The 17,530-nt window shown below is 53.4% G+C and overlaps 1 protein-coding gene across 1 annotated transcript; it reads right to left on the reverse strand.

Moving 5' to 3' along the window:
* Positions 1–292: 292 nt before the first annotated feature.
* Positions 293–16,906, reverse strand: LOC137484403 (centrosome-associated protein CEP250-like). Its single transcript, XM_068208276.1, has 11 exons — positions 16,613–16,906; positions 15,870–16,150; positions 12,279–12,438; positions 11,459–11,702; positions 10,677–10,831; positions 9,392–9,733; positions 8,544–8,734; positions 7,019–7,238; positions 6,432–6,764; positions 4,926–5,007; positions 293–420 (listed from the first exon to the last, which is right to left on the reverse strand). The coding sequence occupies exons 1-11, from the start codon at positions 16,904–16,906 to the stop codon at positions 293–295; spliced, it is 2,430 nt and encodes an 809-aa protein (XP_068064377.1).
* Positions 16,907–17,530: the final 624 nt, after the last annotated feature.

Raw genomic sequence — 17,530 nt, forward strand, 5'->3', positions numbered from 1 at the left:
ACATCATCATTCTTCCCACTGGGTTCGCCTGCCTTTACAATACCTGCTGGAGCGTGGGCTCCTTCCAGGCTGCAGATCCCTTCAGGGCATCCCCACCCGCTGTGCTGTGGGCTCCTCACATGGGCTGCACTGGGGATCTGTTCCTCTGCTCACCTACACGGGCTATGGGTCAAAATCCACTGTTGCTCTCCCATCTTCTTCCTCCCTGCCAGCTGCTGTTGCACAGCAGTGTTTAGCCCTTTTTTAGTACCTAATCCCAGAGGCCCTCCCAGCATCACTGGTTGGCTCAGCCTTAGCCAGTGGCAGGTCCCTCCTGGAGCCCTCTGGAGCCGGCTCTGCCCAACACGGGAGCAGCTTCTGGTGTCTTCTCATAGAGGGTCACCCTGCGGGCCCCTGCTACCCGGATGTGACCACGCAAACCTGCGACAAGGATGATGAGGCAGTACCAAAGGGAGCATGGGGTTCTCAAGAAAAGCATGAGGTAGGGGAAGCAGCAAGAGGAGCTTAAAAGTTTCAAGGAGCTGGAGTCATTGCCATAGGCCCAGAGACCATCACCAAAGTCCCAGTGTGACTCTGCTGGTATGAGGCCAAGGACATGGCCTGCCCCTGGGCCAGGGCAATCCCAAGCACAGACTCAGGCTGGGCAGGGCAGGGGTTGAGAGCAGCTCTGAGCAGAAGGACTGGGGCATGTTGGTGGACAGAAGTCCCAGTGTGCCCCAACCCCTTGCGCTGTCACCCAGAAAGCCCCATGTCCTGGGCTGGCCCCACAGAGTGGGCAGCAGGGGACAAGGGGGATTCTGCACCTCTGCCCTGCTCAGGTGAGACCCCACCTGCAGAGCTGCCTCCAGCCCTCGGGTCCAGCATCAGAAGGATGTGGAGCTGCTGGAGTGAGTCCAGAGAGGCCAAAGAGATGCTCCAAGGTCTGGAGCCCCTCTGCTCTGAGCCGAGCTGGGAGAGCTGGGAGTGTTCAGCCTGGAGAAGAGAAGGCTTCAGGGAGACCTTAGAGACATTTCCAATGCCTAAAGGGACTCTAAGAGAGCTGAGGGCTGACCTTGGACAAGGGCTTGGAACGCCAGGACAAGGGGAATGGCTTTCCACTGGCAGAGGGCAGGGTTAGAAGAAACTCTTCCCTGTGGGGATGGTAAGACACTGGCACAGGTTGCCCAGAGCAGCTGTGGCTGTCCCGTCCCTGCACGTGTCCGAGGCCAGGTTGGAGGCGGCTTGGAGCAACCTGGTCTGGTGGCAGGTGTCCCTGCCCATGGCGGGGGGTGGAATAGGATGAGCTTTGAGGTCTCTCCAGCCCAAACCAGTCGGGGATTCTATGCTGAGGTGAAACATCACCATAGTTGATGCCAAATCCAGGGGTTGCCAAGCTGCCATGGCATCATGTCCATTGAGTGGTCCCTGGCAAGGTCAAAGGGCAGCTCCTGAGGAGACAGGGTCATCTGACTGGGCCAAAGCTGCAGAAGTGGGATGCCATCACTCAGTGCTGAAGGCTCACTGTCAGGTGCCCTGACCCTTGACCGGTAGAAGCTGGAGGCTCTTGTGCCTTCAAGGCGGGGCAGCCTGAGCACATGGCTTCTGCCTCTCCTGCCTGTGGTTCTCCCCTGTCTGGGCAAGGGATGCGAGCTGAGCTGAGGCTGGACATGACATCAGTGCGTGGCATGTCTGTCAGCCGCAGGGACCACAGAAATGGGGGTGGCTCCAGCCAGGAAGACGCATTGCTGCCACTCACCGTGACAGAAAACGTGGAAAACAGAAAGTGTTGGTTGCAAAATACAGCTTAAAGACTAACTAGCAAATGAGATAAAAGAATGTAAAAGTAGACAGACGGGATGTTGAACAGAGCTGGAAGCAGTGGAAAAACAGATTATAAGGCACCCAAGTGGGTTTTGTGGCAAAGTTATGTAACAAGAAACAACAGTGCATGCCCTAAGAGAAGTTCAAGGCAAGGGCACTTCCAGTTTTGAGGGCTCACTGTGAATATGACCACCAGAGACCTCTTTAGATGACCCTCCAAGACCATAAAGGGACTTCCAGCAAGAGGCAGAGGTGGGTAAAATAGTTCTATGAAAAGTAATGTTTATGTATGAGCTAGGAACTACCTTGTGATATGTATGATCATGGTGGAATAAACCCCCTGTTGTAAAGTTTCTTCGATTAGAGGAGACATTCTCTGCATATAAATATTAGTCATTAATCAACAGTAATGCTGGCTCCAGGGATGATCTGGAGTGGGTGGTGTCACCACAGCCTGGCCACTTCATACATCTGATCCAGCAGCACTGAGCCCGCTGGTTTGGGCGGTTTTCCCTTGGCCATTCACTCAGTCCATATCTCACCAGTCGGGCTGTAAGGGGACTGCGTGGCTGCTGAATGTTTTGCAATGTCGGGCAACACCATGCCTGGTCTCCCGTAATTTGCAGAGTCGCTCAGGTTGGCCAGGCACCATGTCCCTGTGCTAAATCTGTGCTGGCTGTTCCCAATGCCCTTCTCTCTCAGTTGCTTGAAAGGGTGTCCAGGAGGATTTGCTCCATCACTTTCCCAGGGATTCCAAAGCAGCTGATTAGCCTGTAGGTCTTCAGACCCTCCTTTGTGCCCATCTTTAAGACTGCTGTAGTTCTCAGGAAGTTCTCAGGAACCACCTGCACTGGCCAGGCTCTTCTGAAGACAATGGACAGCTGACGTAGCTTCCTCCAGTCCTTAGACCTGGTGTATGCCTGGCTTAAGATTCTAACTATTCTCCCTAACTATTCTCCCCCTTCCCTACTGCTGTGGCATATGAATGTGAGAGACACAAGCTAGAAGCAAGTGAATTGGGTTTATTGCAAAGTTAAGACATTATTTATACATTTTATTGTGAGAAACTGTGCTCAGCAGTTTGCTCAAAAGCGGTTGCAGGCCTGTAATAAATCCGTCCTTTTGACGGCTTGTTCTTCTTCTCACAAGGTTTACAGGCTTGACAATCAGGACGCCTTTCCAGTTTTCAGATCGTGTGTAATCAGCTTTCTTCCCCATTTCTCAGCATTCTTGCTCACATGATGCAGGGCAGGCTTCCTCTTAACTCCATAACTGCTTCCACAGCAATGTCTGTACACGCCCCCTGGATAACTTGATTCTTCTTCCACATCCCTCCTTTCTGAGATGAGGTTGGTCAGAAGTTTCCGGTTCACTTGATCTCCTATCACCCAGGGTTGTGATTCTGCTTTTCACTTTGCTAAGTTATTTTAAATTATGCCCTCAACCCTTGACCTTGTATGTCACACCAGTCTGGCACAGTTCCTCTGCAGGTGACATCCACTGTCACCAACAACAGGACCTCTTTTCCTTTAGCCACTGCCAGTGAGAGGGAGCATGGATCATTACATTTTTTCCCACTTAAGATATGGAGCAGAAATCCCTGTTGTAAATCCTGCCAATTCTTTCTGAATTTGTACATACAAGCAAAGACGCCTGGCACAGAATCTACCTTCTTGGAACCCTGGAGGTCAGTGGCACAAAGTCTAGCGGTGGAGCCTGGAGGACAATGCTGAGTCCAGTCCTTGCTGACACCTTTGTCAGTAAACTGGGTGATGGGGCCAGGGGGTGCCCTCCCACAAACCGGGAGTGGTGGCTGCTCTGCCAGAGAGAAGTGCTGCCATCCCGAGGGACAGTTCAACAGGGGTGACAGTTCTATGACAGGTGCTGAGTCCTGTCCTTGGGAAGGAACAACCACAGGCACCGGTATCTGCTGGGGGCCACCCGGTTGAAAAACGAAAGTTTGGCAGGGTCCTGCTGGACACCAGGATGCCCACGGGCCAGCAATGTGCTCCTGCAGCAATGCAGAACAGCGTCCTGGGCTGCACCGGGAGGATGCGACACAGCTGCTGGAGGGAGGGGATCCTTTCCCTCTGCTCCACAGCAGTGAGGCCAGCCCTGGAGTGCTGGGCCCAGAGCTGGGCTGCCCAGTACAGGAGACAGGGACAGACTGGACAGAGTCCAGCACAGGGCCATGAAGGTGACGGAGGGACTGGAGCATCTCTGCCGTGAGGAGAGGCTGAGAGAGCTGGCACTGCCCAGCCTGGAGCAGAGCAGGCTCAGAGCATCTCATCCCTGGGGATAAATACCCGGGGGGAGGCTGCAGAGGGGACAGAGCCAGGGACATTCCAGGGGCCTCGGGCACCAAGTGACACACAGGAGGGGCTCTCTGAGCTCAGGAGGCACTTCTGCACTGGGAGGGTGGCCGAGCACTGGTGCAGGTGCCCAGGGAGGTGGTGGAGTCTCCATCCCTGGAGAGACTCAAAAGCCACCTGGACACATCCTGGGCAGCTGGCTCTGGGTGGCCCTGATGGAGCAGGGGCTGGGCAAGGTGACCTGCAGAGGTGCCTCCAGCCTCACCCAGCCTGAGATTCTGGGACTCTGAGAATAATCAGGCTGCAGTTTCCTAAGGACAAATGACAAAGCTCCACACATGGCAGGTTTCTCCTGCTCTCACCAAAGTGGTTCATGTCACATGTCTCCCTTCTGCAGATTCCACCCTGGAGTGAGGATGCTTCTCAAGGTCATGCCTTGAGGCTGAGAGAAATGTTTGCCCGTGGTCCTTGCTTTGGGTGAGTAGCATCAATCTTCAAGAATTGGTTTTGCTGGCTTGACTAGAATTGCTACAATGTTGCTTCAAAACATAATGCACTATACTGGAAGTTATAGGTCTCTGTACTGGGTAGTAAATAACCCTGATAAAGATCTATTAGTTTAATCATGATCATCATAAACTCTTTATTTTTCTATAAATATATCTTTCATCCTATGGAACACAGTTGTGTAAAGGTTCAATTTCACCTATACTATCCTTTAAACATAAACTACTGACTAAGTCTAAGACTGCATCCAGCTGCACCCTGGCTGCTCTCTGAGTCGTTCAGGAAGCAAGGAGGTCCCTTCTGCACCTTGTGTCTCCTGCCTGCTCCCTGCATAGCTCTCCAGGTGGTCCTGTCGGTCTTGGGCCAGCTGTGACTGCAGCAGGGACACCTGAAAGAGGCACAAGGCCCGGCTCAGACAAGCCCACGCTGGCAGGAGCACCTGCAGCCCCACGGTACCGGCTCTCGGGGCAGACAGAGCCTCCAACTCCAGCCCTCACCAACTCTCTGCCCTGGGGCAAGGGGAAGGGAACAGGCTCCCACACAGAGCAGAGCTCAGATGATCAACAGGTCCAGTTCAAGGCTGGCAAAGCCCTCCCACGGACATCCCCCAGCCACCACAGGTCTGTTAGAGAGAGTTCCGAGGGGATTTAGGAACCCAACTCTGATTTCCAAATTTGGGCCACTGACCCCTTTCTCCACAGGCTGTGCATCAGCAGGAGGGCTGCTGCTTCCCTGAGCTACTGGAGGAGTCTTCTGTTGTAGAAGTCGACGATTTCGATAGGCAGGCTTGTGGACAGGAAACTTAAAGCAATCTGGGGGGAACACTCTCCTAAAAGTTCTGTTTCTTCTCCTTTCAGGTTCCACCTGCACGTTGGATGGGAGAGAGGGTCACAGAAACCTGTCAGCAAACACGGAGCAAAAAGACCTGTGGACATCATGGCAAGGAGATCTCTGCTCTGAGACCCTGAATTGCACTAGACAACACTGGGGGCAAAAAGCTCTCGCTGGGGGCTGTGCAAGAGAGGCCAGTGTGTGTGCGGGGACACAGGGCCAGGGAGGGAGGCAGCGGAGTGAAGGTGCCCTTGTGAAAGCCATGGGCTGCCCCAAGAGAGAGGACAAACAAAAGGGTGTGCCCACAGCAGGGACAGGGAGAGGCAAGGAAACAAGCAGAGGTCTCCAAAGCACTGCCTGGGCAAACGTGCCAAGTTCCAGAGGAGCCTGAGGCTCGGCAGAGGCAGTGAAAGCCCAATTTACCCGCTCGCCACTTCTGGGCTCAGTGGTTAATTCAGGCCTCTCTCTCTTCTCCTCTTCTAGTGATGCAATTGATTGCTTGGATTCCAGGATGGTCCCTGAGCCACGTAACAGCTGTTCCACTTGTGCTCCAACAGCCTGCAGGGTATTTAGAGATGATGATGCCCATATTTCAAACACCACAGAAGCTGTCCCTCAGAAATCTCCATCTCAGGAAGCATCCTCGAAGCACCAGCAGTGCAGCTGCTCTTCAGCCCTCGGCACAAAACTCAGCTGGGTTTAGTGCATCCCTCTGCTCACCTGCTCCATTACTTCCCACACCAAATCCAAAGCCCCATTTGTTGCATGGGCACAGGAAAAGCAGCTCCCCATGCCCAGCTTTTGGCCTGGAGCAGATTGGAACAGTAAGCTCCAGAGCTGGAGCAGTCTTTCTGGGCGAGCCAGGAAACAATCTGGCAGTCAATGGTCTCTGGCTGGAGCCAGGCAGACAGACAAGGCTGCCTGCTGCAGCCCGGGCTGCTTTACCCAAGCAGGCCTGGACTGACAGGGATAGAGACCCACCTCCTCATGGGAAACAGCACTGGAATAATTCAGGGACCCTGGAGTGGACTGGTCCTCAATGTCAGTGCCTGCCTGGATACACATCTTTCTCTTCAGGAAGGTGAAGTGTTTCTGCAGAGCCCCTTTGGCAATTTTACACTTGGTCAGTGCAGCATGCACAGCGCTCCCTCTTTCATTCAAAGCAGCAGTCCCATGCTCCAACTCTTCCTGCTTGGTTTCCTTTTCAGTCTCCAAATGTTGTGCTCTTTCCTGGTGACTTTCCATCACAGGTGCATGCATTTCATTCTTCTCTTCCACATCTCTCATGTGCTGCTGGTTCAATACCTGTCCATGCTGCCAAAACAGGGAGAAAAAGGGTCACTCATTCGCCCCCTCGGTTTGCTTTTCAGAGCAGATCTGGACTCCTGCTGCAGGGGCAGGCACAGGCTGCCCCTCTCTCTGGTGTCCTGCAGACCAGCTGCCATGGAGCCTCCAGAGCCCAAGACAGCCCCAGGGATCACCCCACCAGCTGCTGCTCTGCCATGGAAAAGCAAGAAGGCCACAGACCCCTCGCTGCATGGCTGCAGTGCCAGTGCTGTTTCACTCACCTGCTTTTGTAGGGCCTCCCTCTGCTCAAGGAGCAGATTCATTTCCTCTTTGAGGCCATGTAGCTCTTCCTTGTGCCTCCTCTTCGCTGCCTGGATTTCACTGCGAGCTTCCTGCAGCTCAGCTTCCAGCTCTACCTCCACATAGTTCCTGGTCATCTGCATCTGAGATATCTGCTGCTGAGCAGCATTCAGCCTGGATTCCAGGCTCTCCTTTGCTGACCTACGAGTTGCACATACGGAGAGACATGAGTTGCTTGCTCCAGACACCCATAGCCGGTTATTCCAGGACGATGTGGCTCAAGATCCCCACACCTGAGTATGGGAAATGGGCCACGTGGAAACTCGCCCAGACAAGGCACATTTGTGCCATCTCAGCGGCAGAGCAGGGCCCTCTGAGGGACTGCCCAGGCCTTCCCTATGGCCTGGCATAGCACAGACAGCCCAGCCCAACTTGGCCTCAACAGCCAAACCTTCAGTTGCTGATCCTGACCTATGACACTGGCTAGCTGTGTCCAAACAGGCTGGGGCGACGAGCAAAAGCCCAGCCCCTGCTCACAGCCCTTCTCTCATCAGCACTTCCAAGCTGCTCGGCAGGGGGACAAAACAGACTCTTGTCCTTGCTGACTGCTGACTTTTTAATGCTCTTGATAATGGACATAAAGGTCCATCATCTTCCAGACACCCTGTATTTATGTGGCTTCAGAACTACTTTGCGTGACACAGTAAAATCTCATGGTCATCTCATAGCAGCACTTGTAAAAAATCAGGACACCCTTTTGTCTGAACAACAACTACCCGAATGCAGAGACTGCAGTTTAAACTCTTGCAAGGTCATGGAGTAGACTTGCCACCCTTATTTTAGTGTTGCGGGCCAAGCAGGCAGTAGCCCGAGGCACTTGTCCTTCTTTACAGAGTGAGAGGGACCATCCAAAGGGAGGTTGGCAGGTTTGGCAGCTGGGTGCCCATCAACAATCAGCAAGAATCCCCAGAGGCTGTTGAGAATTCCAAAGAGCTTTCCCTGCTGCTCTCCAGCCAGCTCTAGGGCCTGTCCCACACTTCTCAAGAGTGTGCTTGGAAGCAGAAAGCCCTCAAGATTTTCAGCAGGAGCCTCTGGCTTCCCCCTGAATGGCAGTGTGCTACTTCCAACGTGCCAAGGTCGGAGCCTGGAATGCTGAAGATGAAGCTTCAGTTCTGAAGATCAGGATCATGTCAGGCAACTTGCTAAGGAATGAGGGATGTTCAATGCCCAGAAGAAGAAACCAAAGCCAAGAGAAACCTGAGGTTTCACTCAGCATCTGCATGGTTTATCTACTACTCAATTCAGGGCTGGGTGGATTGCTTTGGACTTCCCACAGGAGTGTGCTCGGCGGCAAAAACAGGAGCTCATGGCTCATGAGAGCTTTGCTGGCTTTAGGTGTCAGAAAAAGAACCTTCACATTGGGGCATATTTTTGTTCTTGGGACTCTTCCATATTCTGTCCATGGAATGTAAATAGATCTGAAAAGGTTCTGCTCCCTGCCTTTACCTGGTCTCCTCCAGCTGCCTGGAAAGGTCTTGTTGGAGCCACTCCATGGCTGCCAGTCGGCCCTCAAGGTCAGCCTTCTGGCCCAGCAGCTCCTGCTCTCGGCACACCTGGGCCAGTGCGTGCCCTTGGCCAGAGGATTCCGGGCCCAGCTGCTCCAGAGAGCAGCTCGATGAATCTTGCTCCTGGGAAACCTGGAAGTGGGACAAGGTACAGCTCGAGCCCTTCCTCGGGAGCCCTGTGCAGAGCCAGCCAGTGGCACCTCGCAGGCAGCCAGAGGACAAGGAGCACCTGTGCTCTGGGCTCAAAGTTTCACAGCATCTGCCCTATGCAGCTCTGATAGCCGGGGCTGCCAAAAGCCTCTGGCACTGTTACCTTGGAAGTGCTGTGTCAGGCCCTGCTGGCTTGCCTGGGACCAGACAGCTCCTTCCCAACAAACATCCCTACTCCAAACTCCGTGTTGTCACCCAAAAATACTGCATCTTCTGCAACTGGCAATACCATTTACTCTAAGCACCAGGAGTGCAGCTGATTTTCAGCCATTGGTCCACGTTAGTCCATCACTCAGTTTCGTCCATCCCTCTGCTCACCTGCTGCATTACTTCCCACACCAAATCCAAACCCCCATGTGTTGCATGGGCACAGGAAAAGCAACTCCCCATGCCCAGCTTTTGGCCTGGAGCAGATTGGAACAGTAAGCTCCAGAGCTGGAGCAGTCTTTCTGGGCGAGCCAGGAAACAATCTGGCAGTCAATGGTCTCTGGCTGGAGCCAGGCAGACAGACAAGGCTGCCTGCTGCAGCCCGGGCTGCTTTACCCAAGCAGGCCTGGACTGACAGGGATAGAGACCCACCTCCTCATGGGAAACAGCACTGGAATAATTCAGGGACCCTGGAGTGGACTGAAGGTCAATGCCAGTGCCTTCCTGGATACCAGACTTTCCCATCAGGATGTACAAGTGTTTCATCAGAGTCCCTTTGGCAATTTCACTTTTCTTCAGTGCAGCACTCAGTACTTGGGTGTTCTCTCTCCATTTCTTCAAAGCAGCAGCCCCATGCTCCAACTCTTCCTGCTCGCCTTCTCTCTCCACTTCCCATTCTTGAGTATTTTCCTTACGATTTCTTAACTCATCTGCATGCATTTCATTCTTCTCTTCCACATCTCTCATGTGCTGCTGGTTCAATTCCTGTCCATGCTGCCAAAACAGGGAGAAAAAGGGTCACTCATTCGCCCCCTCACTTTGCTTTTCAGACCAGATCTGGACTCCTGCTGCAGGGGCAGGCACTGGCTGCCCCTCTCTCTCTGCCCCTCGGGATGCTGCAGACCTTTGCTGGTCTTCCCCCCTTGATACCGCTCCTTCCCTCAGCCTGTCCCAGCTTCCTTTCTGCCCTTCCCCAAGCTCTTGCAGCCCCACTCCAGTGCTCCTCTGGGGAGGAGCTGCCAGAACTGCAGTCAGGATTTCAAGTCCATGCTAAGCAGGATTTAGGCAGTGCCACGAGGATGTGCTCTCCATCAGGGAGGAAGGGAAGAGCAAACACTGCCAGCATTTCCTTCCCTGGGCTTGGGCTGACAGCAGTGGTTTTCCAGCTCTGCTGTGTAGAGTTTCCATGGCCCCATCCCCGAGAGCCCCACTGCCCTCTCTTGGAGCAGCAATGGCCAGATCCCTCTGTCATCCTCTGCTGCCACTCAGGACGAGTTCTCCCCTTGCAGGCACACGTCCTGGTGTGGATCAGCACTTGGCTTTCCTCTCTTCTCTCCCCACTGGCTGCTCTCAGAGGGCCAAGGCCAAACACCTTTCTATTCTCAGCAAACTTGGTCTTCTCGCCCCTCCTTCCAGATCCAGATATTTAGGAATCTGGACATGGATTTGGACACGAGGAATTCCCCAAAGCATGCAATGTCCATAGAGGCAGTGTGGACATTGAGGACTAAAGCTTCTAGGGCACAGAAGCCCAGCATGGAGGAAAATCAGCAGGCTCAGCATTAACTGGCTTTGACATGACTACAACATCTTCTCCTCCTTATTCAGAAGAACGCAGTTGGAGAAGTTTAACTGGAAAAAGGTGCTCCTTAGAACTATTAACTGAATGTGCAAACACAGCTAGGAAATGGCCCTTTGTGGCATCTGCCAATCTCACCAGCACATCCATCCTTTCCTTCTGCAGGCTCTCCAATTTCCTCTGCAGAGATGCCACCTCCTGACGAAGAGTCACAGCCTCTTCCTGCCTTTCACAGGCCTCTTTCTCCAGGGCAGTTTCTCGAGAGGTGTGCTTGACTGCTGCCTCCCACAAATCTGCAGCAGGGAGGGGGAAGGAACAGGAGAAAGGAGAAGGGGAAAAGCAAAGCAAAGGCAAACTGATGTGCATCCTGCAGAGACAACAGCAGTGTCTTCTCTGCCTGCGTGAGTTTGCCAGGCCCTGAGCCCACAAGGGCTCCAAAGCTGACAGAAATGAAGGAAATTTGCAGGCAGAGAAAAAAGCAGGAATGAAAGGGGAAATGTTCAGAGGGACAGGAAAGGGTGTTTGCTCTAGGCCTTGTGCAGAGTGAGCAATCCAAGAGAGACAAAGGAGAGGGAATGCCTGTGCAGCTCTGCTCCAGAGAAGCCAGTAGCCTGGAGGCTCTGGCAGGGCCTGGAGTTTGGGGGAATCGAGCTGAGGCATCCTCCTACAGCTCCTCAGCACAGACATGGCACCTGGAAGGCTCCAGCTATGCACGGGATCAGCCATGGCACAGCCGGATGGCACTGCCAGCCACAGCATCTTTCTCAAGAAAAAGCTTTCACTGGCACTTGGATGGATAAATCTCCTGCTGGTTGTTTTTCCCCTCTGCCATCTCTGGGCACTTTTCCTCTGCGAGCCATCAGCGAGATCCCCGCAGGTGAGGCAGGATGGGGCAGTGGGTGGGAGAGGAGAAGCTGTACCTTGCTCACTTTGCTCCAGCTGTTTCAGCAGCTCCTGATTGTGGGCTCTGAGATGGTCCCTCTGAGCCTGTGTCTTCCTCAGCTCCAGCTCCATGTCCTTACACTGTATGGCCATGGCCTCTGCTCTTTCCTCAGAGCTCTGGAGCCTCACACGCAGCTCAGACACCTCAGTTTCCAGCAGCTGCTTCTCTTGAGTTGCCTGGTGAGCTGTCTGCTCTATCTCTGCCAGCAGCACGGCCTGCATCTGGAAGATGGATGCACAGAGCCTCAGGGACAGGGCTGCTCCTGAGGCTGCAGAGTGGGCCGCAGGGAGAGCAGCAAAGAAGAAATGATTTCAGGCAAAAACCATGCCAAAACCAAAAGGCAAAAAAGCAAGGATCCCAAAGGAGACCAATGTAGAGAAAAGAGGGAAAGGGAGGCAATGGGCATCCTTGAGGCTGCAGCTCTGAACAGCAGCTGAGATGGCTGCGCTGGAAGTGCCCTGCCCAGCCTGCCATAGCCACCTCTGTGTCCCCACATTGCTCAGTGCCCGGCACAGGCACCAACTCTGTCTGGGACAACACTGCTAACTGAGGGACAGAGAAGCTCCAGAGGAGTCTGCTGCTGCTCCCCTCCCAGATTTCCTGCTGGGAGCTGGGAGAGAACGGTGCAAAACTTGGGCAGCAGACAGCAGATCCAGCCTCGGCCTCAGGGTGCAGCAGCAGCCCCGGGCAGAAGACGGCAGCTGTGCGTGCTGCTGGGAGGGGAAAGAGGTTGGGGCCTCCAAGGCAAAGGTGCTGTTGTGTGTCCCTGGAGAAGAGGATGCCACTGCACAGCTTACCTGGGTGTTGAGCTCCTGCATTTCTCTTCTGTGCTCTGCGTGGAGCTCCTCAGCCTGGGTAAGGGCAGAACGAAGCTGAGGCACCTGACTGATCTGGGCCAGGTTGTTTTGTTCCAGGGTTCTGAGGCTCAGATCCTTTTCTTCCAGAGACAGAGTCAGCCTGTAGAACAAGGCAACAGATGGCCATGAGAGACATTCATATCCCTTGGGTGCCTCAGAGTTGGTCAACTCCAGCTCAACTGATGGAGTTGACCACTATGTCAGGCAACATTTGGAATGTGTCAAGCTTAGTCTGGGGTAGATGATGAGTGAGTCCAGAGCTTATGGGTCAGAATAAAAGGACAGACAAGTAAGGGTGACATTGCTGTGAGTGCTTGCTAGAGGCCAGCTAAACAGGAGGAGAAGTAGATAAGGCTTTCTACAGGCAACATAAAGCAACCTCATAGTCACAGGACCTGGTTCTTGTGGGGGACTTTAGCTTCCCTGCTGTCAGCTAGAGAAGCAACACAGTGCAGAATGTTCCTGGAAAGCACTGATGACAACTTGCTGACACAGGCAGTGGAGGATCCCACAAGGAACAGCATGCTGCTCAACGTTACCCTAACAATCAGGGAAGGCCTTGTTGGAGATGTGAGCCTGAGGTCAGCCTTGGCTGCACTGCCTATGAATGAGATTGTGGAGTTCAGCTGGGGGTGAGGAAAAAGCAGGGTAGCAAGCAAGATTACAACCACAGACCTCTTGAGAGCTAACTTTAGTCTCTCCAGGGACCTTCTTGAAAGAAGCACATGAGAACAGGCCTTGCAGGGTAAAGGGATCCAAGCTGATACTGAAGGATCACTTCCTCCAGGCTCCACAACAATACATCCTAGTGAGCAAGAAACTGGGCAAAGGGGGCAAGAGACCTGAGTGGATAAGCAAAGAACTCTTGTCGTTCCTCAAGCACACGCAGGAAGTACAGAGGAGATGGAAGCAGGCTCAGGCCACTTAAAATGAGTATAGTGAGATTGTTGGAGTAATTAGAAATGAGACAAAGAAGACCAAGGACCACCTTGGAATTAAATCTGGGCAAGGACATCAAGGACATCAAGAAGAGCTTTTTAAAATACATCAGTTACAAAAGGAAAACCAAGGATGATGTGTCTCTGTCTGTTCCTAAATGGAGGGGAGACCCTGGTAACAGAGGATGCAGAGAAGGCAGAGTTCCTGAGTGCCTTTCTTTGAATCAGTCTGTACTGGTTAAGACCAGCCCTCGGGGATCTCTGGCCCAGGAGACCAGGCTAAAGGAATGTTGGAAGGAAGACTATCCCTTAGTGTGGCAGCAGCTCTCTGGCCACAGAGAGCAGGCACAGACTTTCCCAGGCATTTTCCCAGGGAAGGCTGTGAGAAGATCAGAGAAAAGAATGAGAAACAATTCTTATCTCCACTTGTTGCACCTGCTGTTGTGCGCATGTGGAATGTGTCATGGAGATTTGTTTACCAAAGGGTGATTTCTTAATTGGACACTGGATGGTTGGATTGATTGACCAATTAGGTCAAAGCTGTATCGGACTGGCTGTAAAGGTTACTGAATTTCTTAATAGTATAGTATAGTGTAAGATGATATAATAAAGCAATTGATCAGCCTTCTGCAATCATGGAGTCAATGCTAATTATTACCCGGCTGGGGGCCTGCAGCGACACCTTAGCAAGACTGTCCTTTCAAGGAGGCCTGGGCTAGTGAATGCCTGGGCAAACTCGACATCCACAAGTCCTTAGGCCCTGACAGGATGTGTCCATGAGTGCTGAGGGAGCTTGTGGACACCAGAGGGAGGCCACTCCCCATTATCTTTGAAAGGTCATGGAGATCAGGAGAGGTGCCCGTGGGCTGGAAGAAAGCAAATGTCATTCTGCTCTTCAGAAAGGGCATGGAGGAGGACCCAGAGAACTATGGGCCTGTCAGAATCACCTCAATCCCTGGAAAGGTGATGGAGTACCTCATGTTGGAGGTCCCCTCTTCCCCACATGGAAGGACAAAAAGGTGATCAGGAATGGTAAGCACGGATACACTAAAGATAAATCATGCCTGACCAACCTGATTGCCTTCTACAATGAAACATCTACCTGGGTGGACAAAGGGAGAGCAGTGGACATTGTCTGCCTTGATTTCAGCAAGGCTTTTGACACAGTCTCTCACAACATCCTCCTTGGGAAACTCAGACATTGGTGGCTGGAGGAGTGGACTGCAATTAGTGGCACAGGGGCTCGTTAGAGGCCTGTCATTAGTGGTGTCCCCCAGGGCTCACTCCTGGGCACACTATTGTTGAACTTGCTCATCAATGACTTGGATGAGGGGGTCGATCTCTCCCCAGCAGGGTCACTGTGCATCCCCTCAGAGGGATCTCAGCAGGCTGGGGATGGGCAGAGGAACCTTCTGAAATCCAGCAAGGGCCAAGGCAGGGTCCTGCACCTGGGGAGGAACAGCCCCAGGCACCTGCACAGGCTGGGGCCAACCTGCTGGGCAGCAGCTTTGTGGAGAAGGACCTGGGGGTCCTGGTGGACAAGAAACGCTCCACGAGCCAGCAGTGTGTTCTTGTGGCCAAGGGGCCACTGGGATCCTGGAAAGCACTGGGAACAGCATTGCCAGCAGGTCAGGCAGGGGATTCAGTCCCTCTGCTCAGCCCTGTGAGGCACATCTGGAGTGCTGTGTCCAGCTCTGGCTCCTCAGCACAGCAGGCACAGGGAGCTCCCGGAGCGGGGCCAGCGGAGGCTGCGCAGCTGAGCAAGGGCCTGGAGCATCTCGGTGCCCAGGAAAGGCTGAGGGAGCTGGGGCTGCTCAGCCTGGAGAGCAGCCCCAGTCAGAGAGGGGCCCTCAGCCCTGGGTGTCCCTGTGTGCAGGGAGGGTCAGAGCAGGGCCCAGGCTCTGCTCCCTGGGGCCCAGCAATGGCACCAGAGGAACGGGCAGGGATTGATGCCCAGGCAGTTCCACCTGGACAAGAGGAAGAAATTCTTTCCTGTGCAGAGACCGAGCCCTGAACAGATTGTCCAGAGAGGCTGTGGAATCGCCAGCTCTGGAGACATTCCAGAACGATCTAGATGCAATCCTCTTCCATGTGCCCTGGGATGACCCTGCGTGAGCAGGGAGGTGGGACTAGATGAGCCACTGTGGTGCCTCCAACCTTACCCATTCTGCGATTCTTTTTGTCTGGCTTAGACAAAAAATCATGGGTTTAACACATCTTATGTCAACAAAAAGCATGAGATACCAGGCTGATGCAGATCTCAAAGGCTTCAAGTTACAGGACCCAAGGTGGAGCTGATGGATGTATCCAGCTCCTCACAATGCAGCTCGGGCAGTGTCAACACACCCACCTAAAGACACAATAACCCCTAGAGGGAAAGAGCTACCCCCAAAACCTTTCTCTGCAGAAAAACTCTGTTTGAAGTCTTAAAAGTAAAGAAAATGAAAGACAACATCCAGACAAGGAGAAGTGTCTGCACGGAGAGTTCAGAATCTGCCACTTAGGAAATGCTGCCAGAGCCCCTGGCAGGTGCAAAGAGGGCAAAGAGGGAATCCATTCACCACAATGCAGAGTCCCACAGGCTTTCATTTACCTAGCTTTTTCACTCTCTAGGACATTCACCGAAGCCCGCAATTCTGAATGTTGCTGAGCCACTTCTTCCCAGCAATTCCTTTCTATCTCCAAGGACTCCAGATGCACTTGCAGCTCCTTGTTCTGATTTTCTGCCTCCTCCAGCATCTTCTGGACGTGTTCAACCTCCGACAGCTTCTGCCTGGACTCTTCCTGGGCCTCCCTCACCTCTTGCTGGGCTCTCTGGACAGTCGTTTCCCGGGACTCTCGGGAGGCTGCCAGCTGAGATGTCAACTCTCCCACCTCCAGTCAAAGGGAACAAAGCAGTCAGGGGCTGCAGCCACAGCTTGTCACTGTCAGCCACAGCACAGGCTGAGAGGAAAGGCAAAGGACAACTTTCCATTTCTCCCTGTCCTGAGAGCACCAGATTCACACTGGATATGGACAACTTGTTTCAGTCTCTAAGTGGCCCACCACCAAGGGCACCTGAAAAAGCACCTCCCAAACCAAGGCTGGCAAGGAGAGGCCAGCAGGAATCCATGCTGATGGTTGCTGGCCAACAGCCCAGAGGACTAGCCCAGCTGTCCAGAGCAGCAGCTGAACTTCAGCAGAGCACTGTGTGTCCTGCAGAGCAGCTGCCATGGAGTCCCCCGAGCCTGAGACAGCCCCAGGGATCACCCCACCAGCTGCTGCTCTGCCATGGAAAAGTAAGAAGGCCACAGACCCCTCGCTGCATGGCTGCAGTGCCAGTGCTGTTTCACTCACCTGCTTTTGTAGGGCCTCCCTCTGCTCAAGGAGCAGATTCATTTCCTCTTTGAGGCCATGTAGCTCTTCCTTGTGCCTCCTCTTCGCTGCCTGGATTTCACTGTGAGCTTCCTGCAGCTCAGCTTCCAGCTCTACCTCCACATAGTTCCTGGTCATCTGCATCTGAGATATCTGCTGCTGAGCAGCATTCAGCCTGGATTCCAGGCTCTCCTTTGCTGACCTACGAGTTGCACATACGGAGAGACATGAGTTGCTTGCTCCAGACACCCACAGCCGGTTATTCCAGGACGACATGGCTCAAGATCCCCACACCTGAGTATGGGAAATGGGCCACGTGGAAACTCGCCCAGACAAGGCACATTTGTGCCATCTCAACGGCAGAGCAGGGCCCTCTGTGGGACTGCCCAGGCCTTCCCTATGGCCTGGCATAGCACAGACAGCCCAGCCCAACTTGGCCTCAACAGCCAAACCTTCAGTTGCTGATCCTGACCTATGACACTGGCTAGCTGTGTCCAAACAGGCTGGGGCGACGAGCAAAAGCCCAGCCCCTGCTCACAGCCCTTCTCTCATCAGCACTTCCAAGCTGCTCTGCAGGGGGACACAACAGACACTTGTCCTTGCTGACTGCTGACTTTTTAATGCTCTTGATAATGGACATAAAGGTCCATCATCTTCCAGACACCCTGTATTTATGTGGCTTCAGAACTACTTTGCGTGACACAGTAAAATCTCATGGTCATCTCATAGCAGCACTTGTAAAAAATCAGGACACCCTTTTGTCTGAACAACAACTACCCGAATGCAGAGACTGCAGTTTAAACTCTTGCAAGGTCATGGAGTAGACTTGCCACCCTTATTTTAGTGTTGCGGGCCAAGCAGGCAGTAGCCCGAGGCACTTGTCCTTCTTTACAGAGTGAG

The sequence above is a fragment of the Anomalospiza imberbis genome, chromosome 17, assembly GCF_031753505.1.
Source record: "Anomalospiza imberbis isolate Cuckoo-Finch-1a 21T00152 chromosome 17, ASM3175350v1, whole genome shotgun sequence".
Classification (NCBI taxonomy): domain Eukaryota; kingdom Metazoa; phylum Chordata; class Aves; order Passeriformes; family Viduidae; genus Anomalospiza; species Anomalospiza imberbis.

What these genes read in the sequence shown, in the direction of transcription:
- LOC137484403 (XM_068208276.1), bottom strand. Translation starts at nt 16,906, where the DNA reads ATGTCGTCCTGGAATAACCGGCTGTGGGTGTCTGGAGCAAGCAACTCA. An exon ending in GTGCTGTTTCCCATGAGGAG is followed by an intron (nt 8,735 to 9,391) that starts GTGGGTCTCTAT and finishes TCCCACTTCCAG; the next exon opens with GTTTCCCAGGAGCAAGATTC. An exon ending in GGGAGGCCCTACAAAAGCAG is followed by an intron (nt 6,765 to 7,018) that starts GTGAGTGAAACA and finishes CTGTTTTGGCAG; the next exon opens with CATGGACAGGTATTGAACCA.